Below are 23,915 nucleotides of genomic sequence, written 5' to 3'. Positions count from 1 at the left end.
GAATCGGGACTTCAAAGACGTTTTGAACGTCATGGACCATATGAGATGTTCCAGGAGTTGAAGTTAATATTTCAAGAAAATACCCGAGTTGAGAGATATGAAGTCTCCAACAAATTCTATAGCTAAAAGATGGAGGAGAATAGCTCAAGCAGTGAGCATGTGCTCAGATTGTCTGGGTACTACAATCGCTTGAATCAAGTGGGAGTTAATCTTCCAGATAAAATAGTGATTGACAGAATTCTCTAGTCACCATCACCAAGTTAGTAGAACTTCGCGATGAACTATGATATGCAAGGGATAACAGAAATGATTCCCATGCTCTTCGTAATGCTGAAATCGATGAAGGTAGAAATCAAGAAAAATATCAAGTGTTGATGGTAAACAAGACCACTAGTTTGAAGAAAAGGGCAAAGGGAAGAAGGGGAACTTCAAGAAGAACGGCAAGCAAGTTGCTGCTCAAGTGAAGAAGCCCAAGTCTGGTCCTCAGCCTGAGATTAAGTGCTTCTACTGCAAAGGGACTGGTCACTGGAAGCGGAACTGCCCCAAGTATTTGGCGGATAAGAAGGATGGCAAAGTGAACAAAGGTATATTTGATATACAGATTGTTGATGTGTATTTTACTAGTGTTCGTAGCAACCCCTTAGCATTTGATACTGGTTCAGTTGCTAAGAGTAGTAACTCGAAACGGGAGTTGCAGAATGAACATAGACTAGTTAAGGGTGAAGTGATGATGTGTGTTGGAAGTGGTTCCAAGATTGATATGATCATCATCGCACACTCCCTATACTTTTGGGATTAGTGTTGAACCTAAATAAGTGTTATTTGGTGTTTGCGTTGAGCATGAATATGATTTTATCATGTTTATTGCAATACGATTATTCATTTAAGTAAGAGAATAAATTGTTGTTCTGTTTACATGAATAAAACCTTATATGGTTACACACCCAATGAAAATGGTTCGTTGGATCTCGATTATAGTGATACACATATTCATAATATTGAAACCAAAAGATGCAAAGTTAATAATGATGGTGCAACTTATTTGTGGCACTGCCGTTTAGGTCATATTGGTGTAAAGCGCATGAAGAAAATCCATGCTGATGGGCTTTTGGAATCACTTGATTATGAATCAGTTGATGCTTGCGAACCATGCCTCATGGGCAAGATGACTAAGACTCCGTTCTCCGGAACAATGGAGCGAGCAACAGATTTGTTGGAAATCATACATACTGATGTATGTGGTCCGATGAATATTGAGGCTCGTGGCAGGTATCATTATTTTCTGATCTTCACAGATGATTTGAGCATATATGAGTATATCTACTTGATGAAACACAAGTCTGAAACATTTGAAAGGTTCAAAGAATTTCAAAGTGAAGTGGAGAATCATCGTAACAAAAATAAAAAGTTTCTACGATATGATCGCAGAAGTAAAATATTTGAGTTATGAGTTTGACCTTCAGTTAAAAACAACGTGAAATAGTTTCACTACTCACGCCACCTGGAACACCACAGTGTAATGGTGTGTCCGAACGTCATAACCATACTTTATTAGATATAGTACGATCTATGATGTCTCTTACCGATCTACCACTATCATTTTGGGGTTATGTATTAGAGACAACTACATTCACGTTAAATAGGTCACCATCTAAATCCATGGAGATGACACTGTATGAACTATGGTTTGGTGAGAAACCTAAGCTGTCGTTTCTTAAAGTTTGGGACTGCGATGCTTATGTGAAAAAGTTTCAACATGATAAGCTCGAACCCAAATCGGAGAAGTCAATCTTCATAGGATACCCAAAAGAAACTGTTGGGTGCACCTTCTATCACAGATCCGAAGGCAAGTTATTCATTGCTAAGAATGGATCCTTTCTAGAGAAGGAGTTTCTCTCGAAAGAAGTGAGTGGGAGGAAAGTAGAACTTGATGAGGTAACTGTACCTGCTCCCTTATTGGAAAGTAGTTCATCACAGAAACCGGTTCCTATGACACCTACACCAATTAGTGAGGAAGCTAATGATGATGATCATGAAACTTCAGATCAAGTTACTACCGAACCTCGTAGGTCAACCAGAGTAAGACCCGCACCAGAGTGGTATGGTAATCCTGTTCTGTAGGTCATGTTACTTGACCATGACGAACCTACGAACTATGAGGAAGCGATGATGAGCCCAGATTCCGCGAAATGGCTTGAGGCCATGAAATCTGAGATGGGATCCATGTATAAGAACAAAGTATGGACTTTGATTGACTTGCCCATTGATTGGTGAGCCATTGAGATTAAATGGATCTTCAAGAGGAAGACGGACGCTGATAGTAGTGTTACTATCTACAAAGCTAGAATTTTCGCAAAAAGGTTTTCGACAAGTTCAAGGTGTTGACTACGATGAGAGTTTCTCACTCGTATCTATGCTTAAGTCTGTCCGAATCATGTTAGCAATTGCCGCATTTTATGAAATCTGGCAAATGGATAAACAAAACTGCATTCCTTAATGGATTTATTAAAGAAGAGTTGTATATGATGCAACCAGAAGGTTTTGTCAATCCTAATGGTACTAACAAAATATGCAAGCTCCAGCGATCCATCTATGGACTGGTGAAAGCATCTCGGAGTTGGAATATACGCTTTGATAAGTTGATCAAAGCATATAGTTTTATACAGACTTGCGTTGAAGCCTGTATTTACAAGAAAGTGAGTGGGAGCACTACAACATTTCTGATAAGTATATGTGAATGACATATTGTTGATCAGAGATAATGTAGAATTATTCTGCAAAGCATGAAGGAATGTTTGAAAGGAGTTTTTTTTAAAGAAAGACCTTGGTGAAGCTGCTTACATATTGAGCATCAAGATCTATAGAGATAGATCAAGACGCTTGATAAGTTTTTCAATGAGTACATACCTTGACAAGTTTTTGAAGTAGTTCAAAATGGAACAGTCAAAGAAAGAGTTCTTGGCTGTGTTACAAGGTGTGAAGTTGAGTAAGACTCAAAACCCGACCACGGCAGAAGATAGAGAGAGAATGAAAGTCATTCCCTATGCCTTAGCCATAGGTTCTATAAAGTATGCCATGCTGTGTACCAAACCTATTGTATACCCTGCCCTGAGTTTGGCAAGGGAGTACAATAGTGATCTAGGAGTAGATCACTGGACATTGGTCAAAATTATGCTTAGTGGAATAAGGATATGTTTCTCGATTATGGAAGTGACAAAAGGTTCGTCATAAAGGGTTACGTCGATGCAAATTTTGACACTGATCCAGATGACTCTAAATCTCAATCTGGATACATATTGAAAGTGGGAGCAATTAGCTAGAGTAGCTCCATGCAGAGCATTGTTGACATAGAAATTTGCAAAATACTTACGGATCTGAATGTGGCAGACTCGTTGACTAAACTTCTCTCACAAGCAAAACATGATCACACCTCAGTACTCTTTGGGTGTTAATCACATAGCAATGTGAACTAGATTATTGACTCTAGTAAACCCTTTGGGTGTTGGTGTGAACTATGGGTGTTAATCACATGGTGATGTGAACTATTGGTATTAAATCACATGGCGATCTGAACTAGATTATTGACTCTAGTGCAAGTGGGAGACTAAAGGAAATATGCCCTAGAGGCAATAATAAAGTTATTATTTATTTCCTTATATCATGATAAATGTTTATTATTCATGCTAGAATTGTATTAACCGGAAACATAATACATGTGTGAATACATAGACAAACAGAGCGTCACTAGTATGCCTCTACTTGACTAGCTCGTTGATCAAAGATGGTTATGTTTCCTAACCATAGACATGAGTTGTCATTTGATTAACGAAATCACATCATTAGGAGAATGATTTGATTGACTTGACCCATTCCATTAGCATAACACTTGATCGTTTAGTTTGTTGCTATTACTTTCTTCATGACTTATACATGTTCCTATGACTATGAGATTATGCAACTCCCGTTTACCAGAGGAACACTTTGTGTGCTACCAAACGTCACAACGTAACTGGGTGATTATAAAGGTGCTCTACAGGTGTCTCCGAAGGTACTTGTTGGGTTGGCGTATTTCGAGATTAGGATTTGTCACTCCGATTGTCGGAGAGGTATCTCTGGGCCCTCTCGGTAATGCACATCACCTAAAGCCTTGCAAGCATTGCAACTAATGAGTTAGTTGCGAGATGATGTATTACGGAACGAGTAAAGAGACTTGCCGATAACGAGATTGAACTAGGTATTGAGATACCGACGATCGAATCTCGGGCAAGTAACATACCGATGACAAAGGGAACAACGTATGTTGTTATGCGGTCTGACCGATAAAGATCTTCGTAGAATATGTGGGAGCCAATATGAGCATCCAGGTTCCGCTATTGGTTATTGACCGGAGACGTGTCTCGGTCATGTCTACATTGTTCTCAAACCCGTAGGGTCCGCACGCTTAAGGTTTCGATGACAATTATATTATGAGTTTATGAGTTTTGATGTACCGAAGGAGTTCGGAGTCCCGGGTGAGATCGGGGACATGACGAGGAGTCTCGAAATGGTCGAGACGTAAAGATCGATATATTGGACGACTATATTCGTACATCGGAAAGGTTTCGAGTGATTCGGGTATTTTCGGGAGTACCGGGGAGTTACGGGAATTCGTATTGGGCCTTAATGGGCCATACGGGAAAGGAGAGAAAGGCCTCAAAGGGTAGCCTCACCCCTCCCCATGGGCTGGTCCGAATTGGACTAGGGAGGGGGGCGCCCCCTTCCTGCCTTCTCCTTTTCCCTTCCCTTTCCTTCTCTCCTACTCCTACTACTTGGAAGGGATACTAGTTCTACTAGGAAAGGGGGAATCCTACTCCCGGTGGGAGTAGGACTCCCCTAGGGCGCGCCATAGAGAGGGCCGGCCCCTCCCCTCCTCCACTCCTTTATATACGTGGCCAGGGGGCACTCCATATATACACAAGTTGATCCTCGTGATTGATCTCTTAGCCGTGTGCGGTGCCCCCCTCCACCATAATCCTCGAAATATTGTAGCGGTGCTTAGGCGAAGCCCTGCGACTGTAGAACATCAAGATTGTCACCACGCCGTCGTGCTGACGGAACTCTTCCCCGACATTCTGCTGGATCGGAGTCCGGGGATCGTCATCGAGCTGAACGTGTGCTAGAACTCGGAGGTGTCGTAGTTTCGGTGCTTGATCGGTCGGGCCGTGAAGACGTATGACTACATCAACCGCATTGTTATAAAGATTCCGCTTTTGGTCTACGAGGGTACGTGGACAACACTCTCCCCTCTCGTTGCTATGCATCACCATGATCTTGCGTGTGCGTAGGAAAATTTTGAAATTACTACGTTCCCCAACAGGGGGGCGCGCCCTACCCTACCAGGCGTGCCCCCCACCCTTGTGGGCCCCCTGTTTCTCCACCGACGTACTTCTTCCTCCTATATATATCCACGTGCCCCCAAATGACAGAACAGGAGCCAAAACCCTAATTCCACCGCTGTAACTTTCTTTATCCACGAGATCCCATCTTGGGGCCTATTCTGGAGCTCCGCCGGAGGGGGCATCGATCACGGAGGGCTTCTACATCAACACCATAGCCCCTCCGATGAAGTGTGAGTAGTTCACCTCAGACCTACGGGTCCATAGTTAGTAGCTAGATGGCTTCTTCTCTCTTTTTGGATCTCAATACAATGTTCTCCCATCTCTTGTGGAGATTTATTCGATGTAATCTTCTTTTTGCGTTATGTTTGTTGAGATCGATGAATTGTGGGTTTATGATCAAGTCTATCTATGAACAATATTTGAATCTTCTCTGAATTCTTTTATGTATGATTGGTTATCTTTGCAAGTCTCTTCGAATTATCAGTTTGGTTTGGCCTACTAGATTGATCTTTCTTGCAATGGGAGAAGTGCTTTGCTGTGGGTTCAATCTTGCGGTATCCTTTCCCGGTGACAGTAAGGGCACCAAGGCACGTATTGTATTGTTGCCATCGAGAATAACAAGATGGGGTTTTCTTCATATTGCATGAGTCTATTCCTCTACATCATGTCATCTTGCTTAAGGCGTTACTCTGTTTTTACCTTAATACTCTAGATGCATGTTGGATAGCGGTTGATGAGTGGAGTAATAGTAATAGATGCAGGCAGGAGTCGGTCTACTTGTCTCGGACGTGATGCCTATATACATGATCATGCCTAGATATTCTCATAATTATGCTCAATTCTGTCAATTGCTCAACAGTAATTTGTTCACCCACCGTAGAATACTTATGCTCTCGAGAGAAGCCACTAGTGAAACCTATGGCCCCCGGGTCTATCTTTATCATATTGTTCTCCTACTACTTTGCTATTTACTTTGCCTTTATTTTACTTTGCATCTTTATCATAAAAATACCAAAAATATTATCTTTATCATATCTATCAGATCTCACTCTTGTAAGTGGCCTCATAGGGATTGACAACCCCTATTTGCGTTGGTTGCGAGGATTTATTTGTTTTGTGCAGGTACGAGGGACTCGCGCGTAGCCTCCTACTGGATTGATACCTTGGTTCTCAAAAACTGAGGGAAATACTTACGCTACTTTGCTGCATCATCCCTTCCTCTTCGGGGAAAACCAACACAGTGCTCAAGAGGTAGCAATCATAAATCCACAATTCATCGGATCTTGACAAACACACCGCAAAAGAAGATTACATCAGATAGATATCCAAGAACATCGATGAGAACATGGTATTGAGAATCAAAGAGAGAGAATAAGCCATCTAGTTACTAGCTCTGGACCCGTTGGTCTGAGGTAAACTACTCACGCTTCATCCGACGGGCAATAGAGTTGATGTAGATGCCCTTCGTGATCGAATCCCCCTCCGGCAGGATGCCGAAAAGGCCCCAAGATGGGATCTCACGGGTACAGAAGGTTGCGGCGGTGGAAAAGTGTTTTCGTGGATGCTCTGGTGGTTTGGGAATATAAGTGAATATATAGGAGGAAGAACTATGTCAGGAAGGTCATGAGGGGCCCACAAGGTAGGGGGTGCGCCCTACCCCCTGGGTGCGCCCTCCACCCTTGCCGTCGCCTCGTGGTTGTTCTGTCTTGAACTCCAAGTCTCCTGTGTGTCTTCTGGTCCAAGAAAAATCATCGCGAAAGTTTTATTCCATTTGGACTCCGTTTGGTATTCCTTTTCTGGCGAAGCTCAAAATCAAGGGAAAAACAGAAACTGGCACTAGGCTCTAGGTTAATAAGTTAGTCACAAAAATAATATAAAATAACATATTAATGCATATAAAACATCCAAAACAGATAATATAGTAGCATGGAACAATAAAAAAATTATAGATGCATTGGAGACGTATCAGCTGTCATAGCTATCAGCCGTTGCAAGAGATACGTCTTGTATCTTAATGCATATGGAAACCAAACTAACTTTAAATTCACATCTCCAAATGGTTTCATGGTGAGTCTCTTCACTCCAAAACTTCATCCCAAGTTACTACTACAACAACATATTCACCTTTGTGGATAGATAGCGGGGTCGGCAATTATTCCTTTTTGGACAACAAGGAACCAATTAGGCATTTGTTTCTTGATTGCCTGCTCACCAAGCTTCTACATCATATTGTCCATGTAGGCTTTAAGTTACCACCCCTACTAGTAGTATGGATTTTTTTTGGGGCACTGATTGGTTGGAGTTCACCACAAGTTGAAAGCACAAATTCGTGTGGGAGTTTGTGTTTTACTTTAAAAAATATGAAATTCTTGTTTTTCGGGCATAATGATTGTGTTTTTAACATCATAAAACTTCCCCTTTTTGCAGGTCATTTTCAAGGGTATTAACTGAATCATATGTGGTCCCATCTTCACCGACAGAAGGACCAGATGTCCACTGCCTCTCGATGCAACCCATGTTGGACGGTCCCTCGGGATTTGTTCAACCAATATTTGATGGCAGGCCAATAATATGATTTTGTGTAGCATCATGTTTCATATCTCTTATTCATGTCTCTGTTCTTTCTCCTTGGTTGGCTTGTGTGGCCTTTTTATTTTTTGTTTATGAACTTATGATGGATTGTGCAAACATTACAAATTGATGGTTGTGACAACGTGCATCGATTAGAGAGTGCCGGTCTAAGGGCATCTCCAACACTGACCCTCAAACTGCCCGCAACCGTCCAAAACGAGCAGTCCTTGCCATCCAACGCGGTACCCCATTGGTTTGCAGAGTGGTGCAGACGTCAATTTTCCCGCAAACAAGAGGCAAACCAAGGGGCTTTGCGGACGTCCGGGCAGCTGCCACACACGCGTTCGCCACCATGGACCCACCAAAAAATCTCTTCCGCACCCGCACCCTCTCCCACATGAAGTGGTTGCCGCACATACATGCTGGTCTGCACTGCTCCAGAGCACCAGTCCGCATTCATGCCGATCAAGAAGCGAGTGAGACCTCTCACTGGAGCTAATATTGAAGCGGCACGCCAGAGGAGAGCACCGCCAGGTCTCCACTTCTGTTCCAGTACTAGAGAAGCGTGACCGAACGAGACTAGACGACTCTACACCGCATTCATAAAGAGTGCCATCCGTTTGCCTTCCAGCATTAAACTGGCACAGAGACTGGGAAACCTACTCCGACACCCACATTGACACACCATGCCGCTTGTCCCGGCCGTTGCCCACTATTTAAACGTTGCCTCCTCTCCCGTCATGACCAACACCGCCGCATCATGTCCGCCATGACCGGGCCGGAGATCTAGAGCTATGTGGGAGAGCCTGTCGACGGGGCAGAAGCAGGAGTGGGTCGGCGTTGCGGCCGGCTAGCAGGCCCATTTGTGCGCGAGGACTGAGGGCGGCTTGTTGGCTAGCTCGCCGAAGGTCAGTGACAAGGACCGGACGATGGAGTAGGCTTCCGACAATGAGTCGGTGCCCCCGCCCGCGGAAGAGCAGCCAGTGCTGCATGTGTCAGTGTTCCCCGATGAGCACCATCTCGTGGAGTTGCAAATCGCCGGTGACCAGGCGAACGACGATGCCACCGTGGGCATGGTCGGTGAGGATTCAGGCTTCCTAAATGAGCAGCGGGTGTTGTACAAGTTCATGCGGAGTGCCCGATACATCCGTCGCGAGCGATGGTTGTTGCGCGTCCTGTGAGCGAAGAAAGACACCCTGTTCACGGAGGTGTCCGAAGAGGAGGCGCAGGCTACCACGGACGTCACCAGCTCCGCGTCGGCCGCACCGTCACTGCGGTTAGTGCCCCACCTGCACGACTATGAGGCCGACACGTCCACGCCCGTTGCCGTCGACACGGTGGACTCCGACGAGGAAGAGTAGCACATGGGCTGCCGCCATGGCTTGGGTCCACGAAGGCTGCTCCTATTCCTCCCCTCCCACAACTTCGCTTCCCGGGCCTCACGCCCGACCAAACGAGCTTGCCGGACATGAGGAAGACATGTTGTGGGACACGGAGGCTACCGTAGCCGACGATTACTTAGAATAGGTTAAAAAAAGCCTAGTCCACTATAATTTAGTTGAAATATGTCAAAAATGTAATGATTTTGGTCCGGTTTAGACGAAAATCATTTGGTTTGTATGAAAGTCGTGCGGCTTGATCAACTTCGCTTCAGAGTGTATACGATTGGATGGCCGGCTCCGTACCGTGTTTGTTTCAGGGGTCCTAGTTGGTGATGCCCTTGAAAGAGTATATATTGAGTTTATGACTTTATGTGCCATTATCCGCACAGAAGATTTTATACTGTTTATACATCAGTCACGCATCTATACATTATTTTGACAATTTTATTCATATTCGCCAAAACAAGAAGAAGGCGCAGGGATAGCTGGTGCCTTCAGCACTCCGCAGATTCAAGCACACAGCAAAAAACCTTGGCAATCTGAATCTAGCCCGTGTTCTGCATGCCGGCGGCGATGCCCTTCATGGTGAGGATGAGCGTGTCCTCCAGCCCCGGCGCGTACTCGCTCGCCGCGTTGAGCTTCACCAGCGACGCCGGCTGGTTCTCGTCGGCGAACTCCTTGGACAGCGGCGGCTGCGCCGTCACCTGGAAGCTGGGGTCCCTGATCCGCTTCAGCGTGTAGGCCTGGCACACGTTGAGGGTGGTGATGTACGGGTCGCGCAGCCGCAGACGCTGCTTCAGGTACGGGTCGTCTTCAAGCACGTCCCTATGTCCAGCAACCTGCACCACAAGAGACGATGGTTAGAAACCGCCATGAAATGTGGAGCTAGCTGGAATGTGAATCTTGCTCACCTGGACGAGCAGCTTCTTGGTGTCCTCGAAGTTGCTCCTCAGCTGCTCCCCGAGGGGCTTGAGCTCGTCGGCGACGAGCAGCTCGTCGTAGAGCGCGGCGATGCCGGGGTCTCCCTTGGCGAACACCATCTCCAGAAGGTCCAGCGTGACCCTGAAGAAGGGCCACTCGTTGTACATCTCCCTGAGAGCCTGGACGTTCCTGATGTCCTTTTGCATGATGTGCTTGAACGCGGCGCCGAACCCGAGCCACACGGGCAGGTGGAACCTCGTCTGCGTCCAGGCGAAGATCCACGGGATGGCGCGCAGCGTCTCGATGCCGCCGCTCGGCTTCCTCTTCGACGGCCGGCTGCCGATGTTCATCCTGCCGTACTCTGTCTCAGGTGTCGCCTACACAAGAGAGAAAATGGATTTGATTTTTCCGGAAGATCTTGTCATGAGCATATATAGTACGTACCGATCTGAAGTACTCGACGAATCGTGGTTCTTTGAAGACCATGGCGCGGTACTCCTCGGTGGCCACGACGGCCATCTCGTCCATGAGCGCGCGCCACTCGGGCTTGGGGGAGACCGGCGGGTGCATGCCGTGCTCCAGGGTGGCCGCCGTGAACCGCTGCAGAGTCCGGAAGCAGAGGTGCTCCTCGCCGAACGAGTGCTCGATCACCTCGCCCTGCACCGTCACGCGGAGCGACCCGTTCACCGTCTCCGGCGGCTGGGACAGTATGGCCAGGTGGGTCGGCCCGCCGCCCCTGCCGACCGTGCCGCCCCGCCCGTGGAACATGGTCAGCTTCACCCCGTACTGCTTCGCCACCTTGACCAGCTCCTCCTGCGCCTTGTACAGCTGCCACGCCGCCGACAGGCGGCCGGCGTCCTTGCCGGAGTCGGAGTAGCCGATCATGACCTCCTGCTTGCCGCCGATCCGGTCCATGTACCAGTCGATCGAGAACAGCCGCGCGACGGCCGCGGGGGCCGCCTCCAGGTCGGCCAGCTTCTCGAACAGCGGCACCACCCGGAGGGGGTGCCCCACGTGGCACTCCCGCTGGAGGAGCTCGACGGCGAGCACGTCGGACGGCGCCGTGGCCATGGAGATGATGTAGGCGCCGAAGCAGTCCGGCGGGAGCTCGGCGAGGACGCGGAACGTGCCGAGGACGTCGGCCACCTCCTCGGTCATGGGGAGGTCGCCGCCGAACAGCGGGCGCCTGCCCCTCAGCTCCGACAGCAGCCACTCCTGCCGCTTCTCCTCGGGCCACGAGCGGTACGAGCCGATGCCGAGGTGCGCGGTGATCGCGTCCAGCGCGTCGGTGTGCCGGTCCGACTCCTGCCGGATGTCGAGCTTGACGAGGGACAGGCCGAAGGTGGACACCTGGCGCAGGAAGTCGAGGAGGCTCCCGTCGGCGACGGTCTTGTCGCCGCAATCGCACAGTGACCGGTAGCACAGCTCGAGGGGCTCCAGAAACTGTCGGATCACAAAGGAAAATGTGTTATGATCAACAACATCACAACGATCATAACCACATGCGGGAACAATGGATGGATGGATCGCCATGGACGCGTGCTGGTTTGGTTACCTGCTCGACATCGGTGAAGGTGGAGTCCGCGGGGATGTCAGAAGTTCCACTGGTGAGAAGATGGCGGGAACGTTCGCGCGTGTAGTACAGTTTGTCCCGCACATAGCCCAGTATCACACGGTAAGGTTCAGTTGGGGGAACTTGCTTCCAGAACTCTGCATCAACAGCTCACATTTTTAGTATTGAAATAGACAGGATTAGCAGGGCAAATTCATGACGAATAGTATTGCACACGACTGTCAAAGCTAAACTGATTGACAAGGCAAAATAACCACGGATGGCAATTCAAGATCCTTGAAACAACACACTGGTACAGGGATGCAAAATAATTTTTGAAATGGATAAAAAAAACTACTTTGTCTCACCTATGTAATGTTTTTCAGCTTTCTTTGAAGCGCGGTGTAGTTCCTCAGCGCGGACACGAAGTTCATCGTTGCATCGCCACATGGAGAGCTGCCAAATGTACATAAAAAGCAATTGGCATTTGATCCTGCAAACAGAGGGAACTAAACGGGCAAAGCAAGATGGGGATGGAGAAACTTTCAAGCTATACCTCGAACATGAGCTCTTCAATCTGTGAGAAGTGCAAGTTAGCAGCCATCATTCTGGCCAACAGGCATACATCCCTTGTCACCTCCGGTGTGACTCTGGGGTTTCCTATATAACCAGTGAGAGAGTTTCAGAAAAAGGTGTTACCACCAAGACTGAGAAAAATAGTTGTAATTGACACCCAATATTTATACAGAGTTAAATAGAGTTGGCCCCTCAAGGAAAAATAAACAGAGTTAAATAGAAACAACACATGGGAAGAGAAATTCACCATCGCGGTCACCACCCATCCAAGAAGAGAACTGAATTAGAGGAGCATTGTATGGAAGACGCTCGTCGATTCCAATATTCTTAAGAGCTGTGTCCACACGGCGTAGGAACTTGGGTACACCCTTCCATATTGTTTCATGGAAGTAACTCATCCCGGCACGCATTTCATCCTGTGGAGTGGGCTGTGTTCTCCGGATTTCGTCAGTTCGGAAAGCAGCTTGAATCTGCAAGGGGCCAACATAAGGCGTTAAGATTTGCCCAACCAAATTAGCAAAAATACGATTACTAGTTTATGGCAGAAGAAGATAAATATAAGATATAAAGATAAATATTCCGGATTTTAGCAGATTTCTTACCTGGAAAACAGCATTCAAATACTTATAACATTCGAATTGCATGGTTCAGTGAGAAAATAAACGTAGTACGTAAAATGGTGGTAGGGAATGTAGGTTAGACGAAGGGGGCTACATTGTTCACCAAAAGTAAGATCTGGTGTGTACAAAGTACAAACAATGTAATAATTTTTACAAGAACCTTGACACGCTTGCCCACCATTTAATCAAGCTGTTTTTAATCGATGTACATTTTTGCCAGAAAGACCTACTTTCTCACAAGTTTAAAATAATGTCGTGGTGGCAATGAAGAATTTTCCAAATGGTGGTGTAGTGTGACAATTTTATGAACAAATAACTATACTTCCAATGCAAAGCAACTGATTCGGTCATATTTATGTATAGCTGTAGCCTGCGGGTGCTCAAAATTTGACAATTTCTGAAATTTTGGTAGGTACCAATTAATTTTCATCTCAAAGTATAAAATTAAATGAAATAAAAAATTGTTGGGCTTCATCTAAATGCAATGAAAGTTGTGCACAATAACTGTAAAGTAATTCCTGAAAATGGATATTTCAGTGAGGACCGAAATAAAAAGAAAATTTAACCAAAAGTCTAAACCCTACTGAAGCAAATATTTTTTGCGAAGCATCATTCTAAATCTCGAGGGTTGTTCTGCAACACAGCAGCATTTCCCTGTAGTGTTGAGGATCCTACTAAACCAAACTGTTTGTCTGAACTCCTAAGGATTGAGCAGTATTCCCTTATTTTGCAGGTGAGGAATTGACAAGTCAATTAATGTCGGAGCCCCATGATAGTTATCTCATATTAATAGAGGCTTGTGGTGGAGACATTTAAAACTAAGACAATCAATATTTATAGTATAAGTATACAAAGTGGTCTTGAATTCCAATTTTTGAAATATTTCGACCACAACCGAAGTCGCCAAAATTCAGTGAATTTAAGTGATTTCTTTTGCATTTCGGCCAAATGACCGAACATTCACTTGAAATTCAACCAAAACTTTGAAAATATTACAAAATATTTTGATGATTATTTGAATTCATGTGTACTACTGAAATGGCTGAAATATTTTGACCGAAGGACAAAAAATTTGACGTCTACTCAAATTATTGAAACTCAATGAATTTGTCGACATCTCATTGAAACTTAAAAGGTAAATTATAATCAGAAGTGCGGAAATAACAGGTGGAATCATAGCCCACCCCAGAAGATTACTCAATTACTATGAAATTTCTGTTCATGACATCTTGCCAGGAAAATACTCTTTTTTATAGTAAGTGGCACACAACTATGACATTACTTTTCTATAGGAAAACCAAAGAATCCTCTGATTCGTCAACTACATGGATCTAGTGAAGTCAATCACGGCACTTCATACAAATAGCCAGTATAATATACAGCATACCATTGGCGAGCCAGTACAATATACTACATCATACCATTGGCGATTCATGCAAAGGCATATGCTCTTTCTTTAATGCAAAACCAAAGGGAAGATGAACTAAAACTCTGTTAATTACAGTATATATTGTAAAGTGGAAGCGTATACGCTCAAGAATTCCCTTAGACGCCACGTGTCCACACATTTAATCTTAATCATTCCATCACTGTAGATGATTGAACAGAAAGATCAAGATGGCAGGAGACGACTGAGGAAGGGACAACTCCAGCATGTCACCATGCTAGTATATTCACCACAAAAGAAAACAGCATGGTTCCTACACCCCTCAGACTGACAAGAACAGCACGGTTCGCCTCAAACAATAACATTATGGACCCCTCGGTTGGTTTGGTGGATTCGAAATTATGATGGCGTTGAGCAGCAATTGCAAAATTGATGGCGGTGCTCCTAGGAAACATTTCTCCAACATTTTGGATTTAAAAAGCAAAATTCTCATGCATGCATATATGATTGTGTTTTTTCCTCGAAGAGGAGGAATAACCCCGGCCTCTACATCAAGCGATGCATGTATGGTTGTGGTTGTGGAACATAGTATATACTGTACCTCTCTCTGAAGAGCCTCGTCGAGCTCTTGCTTGTCGTCGGCGGTGATGTCCTTGGCGTACAGCTGCCTCAGGCAATTCCGTATCCTGCGCGTACAGAAGCTCGATTACTCTGTTAATAAGCTTCGAAATGCAGCAGAAATTTACCCTGTTCATTTTAAGGCAGCCGGGCTCAATGGACTATAATTTCAAAGAAAAAAATCGACCTGCCGTGCTTCTGGAGGAGCGACCGCCGGATGGACTGCGTGGGGTGGGCGGTGAAGACGAGGTCGACGGTCTGGTTCTTGAGCGCGTCGAACACCTCCTCGCGGGTCTTGCCCAGGTCGGACACCAGCCGCTTGAGCGTCTCCTCGATGTCCGACTCAGTGGTGGCGGAGGCCTCGTCCGCGAAGTCCCCGCGCTTGAGCTTGTTCCTGCGGCGGTTCGCGATCTGCACCTCCTCGGCGAGGTTGGCCAGGTTGAGCATGTGGGAGAAGGAGCTGGCCACGACGATGGAGTCGGCCGGGGCCAGCCCCGTGAGCCTGCCGCCGAGCTCGTCCAGCCGCGCCGCGTCGCGGTCGCCCTCGTACTCCGCCGCCACCTCGTAGCAGTCCTGCACCTGCAGCGAGCGACGGCCGGCCGGCGAGGTCAGGCAGGCTCTCATGCGCGGCAGGGGAGGGAAAGGTCAGTGGAAAGTACGGATTAAGAGTACGTACGAACTCGCGGAGGTGTGGGCCGTGGAGGTCCTGGAGGATGTCGAGGAAGCGGTCGACGAGGAGGGCGTCGTACTCGACGAGCTTGTCGTCCTCGGAGACCTTGCCGGGGGCGAGGAGGCGGAGCTGCGCGTCGATGGAGTGGTGCCGCTCCATGGGAGCCGCTGAGGATGACGACATGTCCTTGTTCGCGCCGAGCAAAGGAGGAGGAAGCGGTGTGTGCCTCTCGCGCTCTCCGTCGGTCGGACGGACGGACGGACGGACAGTGTGTTGTGTCGTGTGTATGGCTGCGAGTGTGGATGGGATGATGGGGCAGTGGCCTGTCGTGGGCGTATAATAGGCGCCGGACGGTGGTGGTGTGTGTGACTGCGGAGTGTGTGCACGGGAAAAGTACGGCCCTTGGCGGTTGGAAAGGCGGCTTAAAGCGGGTGCACGGGCGCCCAAAACTAATCAAATTCTCCTTTACGATTTTTTTCAATCTATTCATCTTCAGTCATGACAGTACAACAAACATCAGAAATAATAAAAATTATATCCAGATTCGTAAAACATCTAGCGACGAGTACAAGCACTGAAGCAAGCCGAAGGCGCACCGCCGTCATTGTCGTGGTTCTAAGACTGACGGTAGAATAGGGGGGGGGGTGAGAATGTAGAGGCAAGATTCTAGCTATGGAGGAGTTGTACACACGAGTTTTATGAGTTCAGGCCCTTCTCGAAGGAAGTAACAACCCTACGTCTCGGAGCCCTGAGACGGTCGACTGAATATATGTGTGTGAATTACAGAAAGTGCGAACCCTTGTCCCAGAGGAGGGGGTGGCTTATATAGAGTGCGCCAGAACCCCTGCTCCCCTCCGTTACATAGGGTTCAATGTTCATAAAGGAGGAGCGTTACTGGTAACGTCTGCAGTAAAGTGTATTAAATGCCCATAAAGCTATGGTTTAAGTCCTGACCGTTGCAGAGTGGAGGGTTTCTCATCTTCTGGTGGTCGAGTGTCTTCAAGGTGGTCGAGTGAGTATATCTTCACGGTCGAGTGGATGATGGTTTCTCTTCGACTGCTTCTGATTCTTTGTAGAAATGTCCTTGGGGAGGGTATGTTGGACAGATCCATGACCCTACCCTAGATACATAACTTCATCATTAGCCCTCGAATGGATCAGGGTTTGAGTGGGGAAGGAGTTGGGAACACTTCCGACCCATTCTTTGTGTTATGAGTATATCTTGTTTTGGAACAATGAGTTGAGGTGACGACGTCGACTCCTTTCTCAGTCGCCTTGGTCCATTCTTGATTTTTGTCGAGTGAATTTCAATGATAGAATTCCGAATATGATGTAGAGGATGTTTGTCTTCAGTCTGACAGGTTGTTCTGCTCTCCGCGGATCTCGCGGGATTCGAATTTTGGGAAGTGCGCCAGACGGACGGAACCGAGGTTATCGGGACGGATTAGGCAAGTCTTCTCGATCCTCGCGCCACCTTTTTTTCCACGTACTGCGCGCGCGACTGTTGCGGGATTTGTTTATATTTCCTGGGTCCACCGGTCAGTCACTCGGGTGTCGACCTTATAAAAGGTCCCGGACCAGGCCTCTGCCCCGTGCGCTCCCATTCTTTCTTCTTCTTCTCCCAATCTCTCTGCCGCACTCGCTTCTGCTCTTGTCGTCGGACTCTCGCTCGGGCTCGATCCGTCGCCATGGGGAAAGAGAAGACGGTGGCGCTGGAGCGCGCAAAGAAGGCGACCGCAAAGGCGAAGGGCAAGCGGACCAGTCGGGGCGGGTCCTCGTCGAGATCCGGCCTGCCGCCGGGCTGGATCCAGGGCGACTGGATCCGCTCGACAATCACCCAGGATGACCTCGATGACCTGGTGGAGGGGGGACTGGTCCCCACAAGTTGGCACGGCTCCCGGGGAACGAAACCGAGCCGCAGCCAAGGAAGGGTGAGTGTGTTCCCTTCGCCACCCATGTAGATCGCGGATTCTCACTGCCTCCTCATCCTTTCTTCCGGGGTTTTTTGAACTTCTTTGGGGCTCAACTCCACTGTCGGTGTCAAAACCGGCGGATCTCGGGTAGGGTGTCCCGAACTGTGCGTCTAGGCCGGATGGTAACACGAGGCAGGGAACACGATGTTTTACCCAGGTTCGGGCCCTCTTGATGGAGGTAAAACCCTACGTCCTGCTTGATTAATATTAATGATATGGGTAGTACAAGAGTAGATCTACCACGAGATCAAGGAGGCTAAACCCTAGAAGCTAGCCTATGGTATGATTGTTGTATATGGAGTTGATTGCCTACGGACTACAACCCTCCGGTTTATATAGACACCGGATAGGGTTAGGGTTACATAGAGTCGGTTACAATGGTAGGAGATCTTGAATATCCGCATCGCCAAGCTTGCCTTCCACGCCAAGGAAAGTCCCATCCGGACACGGGACGAAGTCTTCAATCTTGTATCTTCATAGTCCAGGAGTCTGGCTGAAGGTATTGTCCGGCTACCCGAACACCCCCTAATCTAGGACTCCCTCAGTAGCCCCTGAACCAGGCTTCAATGACGACGAGTCCGGTGCGCAAATTGTCTTCGGCATTGCAAGGCGGGTTCCTCCTCCAAGTCCTTCATAGAAGATTGTAAACACCAAGAGTAGTGTCCGGCTCTGCAAAATAAGCTTCCACATATTGCCATAGAGAGAATGATATAAACACAAATCAAATCTGCTGACATATTCCGCAGTGCGTCATCACACTACGGCCAAGTCCTTTACTCGAATCGTTTTTACTTTTCCACCTCAGCATGTTTTGCGAGGCGGTTTCCTTGGCACGTCTTGTCAAAGCAGAGATCGTGTACCCCCTTTACGGGATTCTCATCAATACGGACGTGGGTAACCCAACCGCACCATTTATCACAGCGCTTGGGAGGCAAGCGAGTTTTACTAGGCTGGTGGGGACGCACAACCGCATCCGCCCATATAAGGGGATAAGGATCCACCTTTTTACCTACGCCTTCTTCCTCCTTTGCCTATCCATCTCCTGCGCACTCGAGCTCCAGCGCCCAAGCCCGCACTTCCCACCTCAACCTTCTCCAGCAATGTCCGGAGCGGGAGGCAAGTGGATGGTCTCCTCCGCCACGGAGGGCCAAGTCAAGAAGCTAAGGAAGGCCGGATACCTGTCTAAGGACATCGCGCACCGGCTTCCCGAAAAGGGGCAGCTTCTCCCTACCCCAAGGCCCCATGAGAGGGTAGTATTTCTTCCCCACTTCCTCCGCGGACTGGGTTTTCCACTCCACCCATTTGTCCGGGGGCTCATGTTCTACTACGGCCTGGATTTCCACGATCTGGCCCCGAACTTCATCCTCAACATCTCGGCGTTTATCGTCGTGTGCGAGGCTTTCCTCCACGTCCGCCCTCATTTCGGCCTCTGGCTCAAGACCTTCAACGTCAAGCCCAAGGTGGTGCGCGGTAGCCAGGCGGAGTGCGGAGGCGCCATGGCGGGCAAGATGGCCAACGTCCTATGGTTCGAGGGCTCTTTTCTGGAGACCCTAAAGGGGTGGCAATCCGGGTGGTTTTACATCACCGAGCCACGCGATCCGAACTGGATCGCAGCCCCCGAGTTCCGATCTGGACCCCCCACGCGGCTTATGTCCTGGAAAGAGACGGGCCTGTCGTGGGGTGACGAAAAAGAGGTGACCGATTGCAAACATGCATCCAGTCCCTGGTGAACAAGCCAATCCGGCTTGTTAATGTAATCCAGGTTATGCTCGTCCGCTGGATCCTCCCGTGCCAACAACGAGATTTTAATCTGTGGGAGTTCGACCCGGCGCAGCACCAAACCCTTAGCAGGCTCTTCGACACGACGTACGAAGATGCCTGGAAGGTGCTATTCAAGGGCGCCGAGGCTCCCGCATCCGCTTCCGAGGACCACGGATACAGCTCGCAGCGTCACGCTAGCGAGGTAAGCTATCTTCACCTTTTACAGGATGTTAAGCTTTTTTCATAGTTTGACTCTATGCGGGATCTAAACTCCCTTACCTTTGACAGGCTTGGCGAGCGATATCCGGACCGATTAACTGTCCGGATCCGCTGCCCGAAGACCCAGCCCCAGCTCTACTAGTGAGGCTGCTGGTTCCGGCGCCTTATGTGGTGCCAGAGAAGAAGGCCAAGAAGAAGAAGGCCACAGGGACTCGAAAGAGTGCCCGCAACGTGGTGGTGTCGGACTCGTCATCCGGCGAGTCCGAGACGCCCTCTTCCCGTGAAAACGAGGAGGAGGAAGAAGAAAACCTCCCCCCCCCCACGGAGGGAGGAGAGAAGAGGAAGGCCGCCCCAACGGGGGAGGCCGAGGGGTCTAGGAAAAGGAAGACCCCTCCGCCGGACTACGCCCCCAACGCCGAAGAGGGCAAAGAGGAGTGGCCAAATAGGGCCAAGCGTCCGGCAAAATCATAAGTTCGGATATCAGAATAACTCATGATGTTCCTTTATTGCACAGCTTTCCCTAATGTCAAATGTAATTATGCAGTCCGCCCCGGGCCGAATTCGACGAATCGTCGGGCGGCTCCCTGGACTCATCGGACGTGAACTCAGTTCCGCCCGCTGTCTCCCCCCGCAATGCAGACGACGCCGAAGTGGCGTCGCGACAAGCTCTGGGGCAGGAGGAGGTGGTCCCGGAGGAGCCGCAAGGCAACCTCCCAGACTCCATGAGTGAAGAGGATAAGGCCCCCCAGGGCTCCAAGTCCGGCTTTGTGCCGGACACCGCGCCGGAATCTTCCACAGTTCCGGACCGCGGTAGGGAACTCCTTCCAAGAGGAGCAAGCCTTCTGAGCCGGCGGCCTCCGTCCAACCGGAGGTGCCGGACAATCTGCTGGAGGTGCTTGACGGCGCCTCCATCGACGAGGGGCACCATACTATTATGAGTACGGTGATCCAGAAGGTTCAGTCCGCCAAGAGCGGACTGACTGAAGCTTGCGCTAGCCTTCTAACAGGCTTCGAGGTAAGTAAAAATATGTAAAAATATTACTGCATAGACAGTAGCCCCTGATGCTCTGTTTGGCGTTCGGAAAGAAAAGCCGAATAGAGGATCTATTAAATTTCGCAGGAGTCTAACAAAAAGAGTCAATATGCGTATGCAGGCTTCGCTGCTATCCACCGCCGCACTGACTGCGGAGGTGGGTGTCCTGAAGCAGGACCTCGAGCGGACCGAGCAAGAGCTCGGCCTTGCCAAGCGGCGGCTCGAGGAGAGAGAAGGTAAGAAATACCTTACAGAAAAAGTGCCTATAAAAAGGCGTGATTGCAAAAAAATAACAGGATTGTACTGCTTATTGTAGGGGCCACGACTGAGGTGGAGACCCTTAAGCAGGCGCTGTCTGAGGCTGAAAAGAAAACGGCCGCGGAGCGCACCGAGCGAGACAGACTTGGGGCTCAGGTCGGCGAGGTGCGGCTAGAGCTTCAGGCTCTCATGAAAAAACATGAGAGTTTGGAGCTTGAGTCAAAGGCGCAAGTATCCGAGCTCGCGACGGCCCTTGAGACTGCCAAGTCTGCCAAGGCCAAAGCCCAAAAGGCCCTCCAAGAGTTGGAGGAGATGAGGAAGATAGCAGCGGGTAAGGCATTCTTCATGCAAAGCAGAAATATAAAAGTAAACTACTTGTTACTTACCCGAATCCGGAGCTCTCCAAGGGCATTCGCAGATCTTCCCCGCAGCGTATCCGACGTCGCCGCATTCTACCGAGCTGAAGAGGGCAGCTCGACGGAGAAGGTGTTCTGGTCTCAGTATTCTGAGGCCGGACACCCTGTGCCTTTGAGCGACCAGCTGAAACAGCTGGTCGAGCTCCACAAGGCGGCCGAACAGGCCATGAAGGGCTTCATAGTTCGGCTGTGGCCCGGAGAGGCCCTGCCTGGGAGCTATTTCGGGCTGGTGCGGCAGCTGGTGGAGGCCTGTCCGAGGCTCGAAGTCATCAAGCGCTCCGTCTGCATCGAAGGTGCCCGTCGGGCCCTTGCCCGTGCAAAGGTGCACTGGGGTAAGCTGGACGGTGAGAAGCTTGTGAAGGACGGGCCGCCGCCGGGGAAGGAGCATCGCAAGCCCAAGAACTACTACAAGGATGTTCTTGCAGGTGCTCGCCTTGTGGCGGATGAATGTACCAAGGATGTGATTTTTGAATGAACTCGCTCGTGTTTATCCTGTGCGCTGAAAACTTGTTCATATGCGCTAAGCAATGCTTATTGAATTTAAAATATTACTTTCTGTGCGGCCTTTTATCAAAAAATTGAGAGATGGCCAGTCATCGGCTTCTACCCCCATGCCACTAGTGCTGGGGTGTTCGGGATAAACCTGGGCGCTCTTTTTCCCATAGTTGGGTCCTTCGAGGGAGGCGCTCAGCACAACGAACCAGGCGAATCGGACTATAATGCTTGAACACTCTCACTTAGCCATAGAACTCTATAATTTTAAATTTCGGTGAAGCCCCTAGTTCGGAAGGCCGAGTTCGGGGCGCTATCCACGCCTTGGCCGGACAAAGCCAGCTCCTCGCTCGAAGCGGCATAAGTCTTTAGGGACTCGAAAAACCTCTCGAACAGCGACCGGTCTCTCGCCTCATCATGACAGTCAGTTTTAGCTTTCTCCACTGAGGTGCTTAACCCAGCTGAACCGGGGCACAATCGCAGTGGTTCTCCTAGTGCTACCTTAGCCGATAGAGCGGAACATAAGGCACCAAAACATAGGAGCCGGGCAAACCCAACTATTGACCCAAATCATGATTCGGAGCCGATGCATATAGTGCTATAAGTTCGGGGTGCCGCACTTGTGAAAGTGTACGGACTTCTCACACCATTATGAGGGGTACTGAAGCCCCTGGCGTGTTTGCCGTACCATGGTGTACGGGTGCAATCATGTCATTTAATAAACATAAATGTGAAAAGAAGATAATGCAAAAAATAGACAAGAAGCTAAGCATTGTTTATAGAGAGGCTATTTATCAAAGCCGAACGATACAAATAGTGCGGTAAGCAAAAGATATTGGACTATTCAGTATGTCCTGACCAGGGGCAGGCCGCGGAATTGTATTTAAAACAGGTATACCGCTCGTAACAGAGACCACCTGGGAGTTCCATAATGCGGCATGGCTTGTCTGCCTCCCTGGATCTTGCATCGTTTGTGCGGCAGTCGAATTGCCGAACAGGTCGTCCAAAGTATGGAGTCCTGAAAGTAAGAAAAAATTAAAAAAAGAATCCGGCAGCCCCTAGTACGTTTTAAGCCGTATTTTGGGCGTGCCGTTATTGTGCCCCTTCCCCTGTGCCCATGGTATTTCAAGGGCGTAGTTATGTACGCGAGGTACTGGTTTCGCTATGTCACGAAAGCTGGGGTTGGGGACGCATTGCTATGCTTGCTCAGAGTGTGTCAGGCGGTCCTGCTGTGGGTTACTCCGGGCGCGCTTGGCAGTGTCTGGCTTTTTAATGGCCGGACTGGAGAATTGCCTGAGAAGGCTACTTTGTACCTCTGCTGCGAGCGCCGCCGTATGCTCCTCCGTACGGAGGGAGCGTTCGGTGTTTCCGTTGACCGTAATTACTCCTCGAGGGCCTGGCATCTTGAGCTTGAGATATGCATAGTGCGGCACCGCATTGAACTTTGCGAATGCGGTTCGTCCGAGCAGGGCGTGATAGCCACTGCGAAACGGGACTATATCGAAGATTAACTCTTCGCTTCGGAAATTGTCCGGGGATCCGAAGACCATGTCAAGTGTTACTGAGCCTGTACAGTTGGCTTCTACACCTGGTATAACGCCTTTAAAGGTCGTTCTTGTGGGCTTAATCCTTGAGGGATCTATGCCCATTTTCCGCACTGTATCCTGATAAAGCAGGTTCAGGCTACTGCCGCCGTCCATGAGGACTCTTGTAAGATGAAATCCATCGATGATTGGGTCGAGAACCAGTGCGGCGAAGCCGCCATGACGGATGCTAGTGGGATGGTCCCTTCGATCAAAAGTGATCGGGCAGGAGGACCATGGGTTGAACTTTGGGGCGACTGGCTCTATCGCGTATACGTCCCGTAGCGCACGCTTCCGCTCCCGCTTGGGAATGTGGGTTGCGTATATCATGTTCATCGTCCGCACTTGTGGGGGAAAGCCCTTCTGTCCATTGTTGTTCGGCTGCTTGGGCTCCTCGTCGTCGCTGTGCAGCCCCTTGTCTCTATTTTCGGCCCTTAACTTGCCTGCCTGCTTGAACACCCAATAATCCCTGTTAGTATGATTGGCTGGCCTTTCAGGGGTGCCA

General features: G+C 48.9%; 1 protein-coding gene across 1 annotated transcript; it reads right to left on the bottom strand.

Moving 5' to 3' along the window:
* Positions 1-9,657: 9,657 nt before the first annotated feature.
* Positions 9,658-16,003, bottom strand: LOC119332058 (phosphoenolpyruvate carboxylase 1-like). Its single transcript, XM_037605233.1, has 10 exons — positions 15,682-16,003; positions 15,193-15,584; positions 14,989-15,073; positions 12,628-12,850; positions 12,361-12,464; positions 12,173-12,260; positions 11,808-11,962; positions 10,697-11,695; positions 10,243-10,629; positions 9,658-10,170 (listed from the first exon to the last, which is right to left on the bottom strand). The coding sequence occupies exons 1-10, from the start codon at positions 15,856-15,858 to the stop codon at positions 9,877-9,879; spliced, it is 2,904 nt and encodes a 967-aa protein (XP_037461130.1). The 5' UTR covers positions 15,859-16,003; the 3' UTR covers positions 9,658-9,876.
* Between the last annotated feature and the right edge of the window lie 7,912 nt (positions 16,004-23,915).

The sequence above is a fragment of the Triticum dicoccoides genome, chromosome 7A (assembly GCF_002162155.2).
Source record: "Triticum dicoccoides isolate Atlit2015 ecotype Zavitan chromosome 7A, WEW_v2.0, whole genome shotgun sequence".
In the NCBI taxonomy this organism is placed as follows: domain Eukaryota; kingdom Viridiplantae; phylum Streptophyta; class Magnoliopsida; order Poales; family Poaceae; genus Triticum; species Triticum dicoccoides.
Note: the sequence above shows the minus strand (reverse complement) of the source record. Positions and strands in the feature narration are given on the sequence as shown.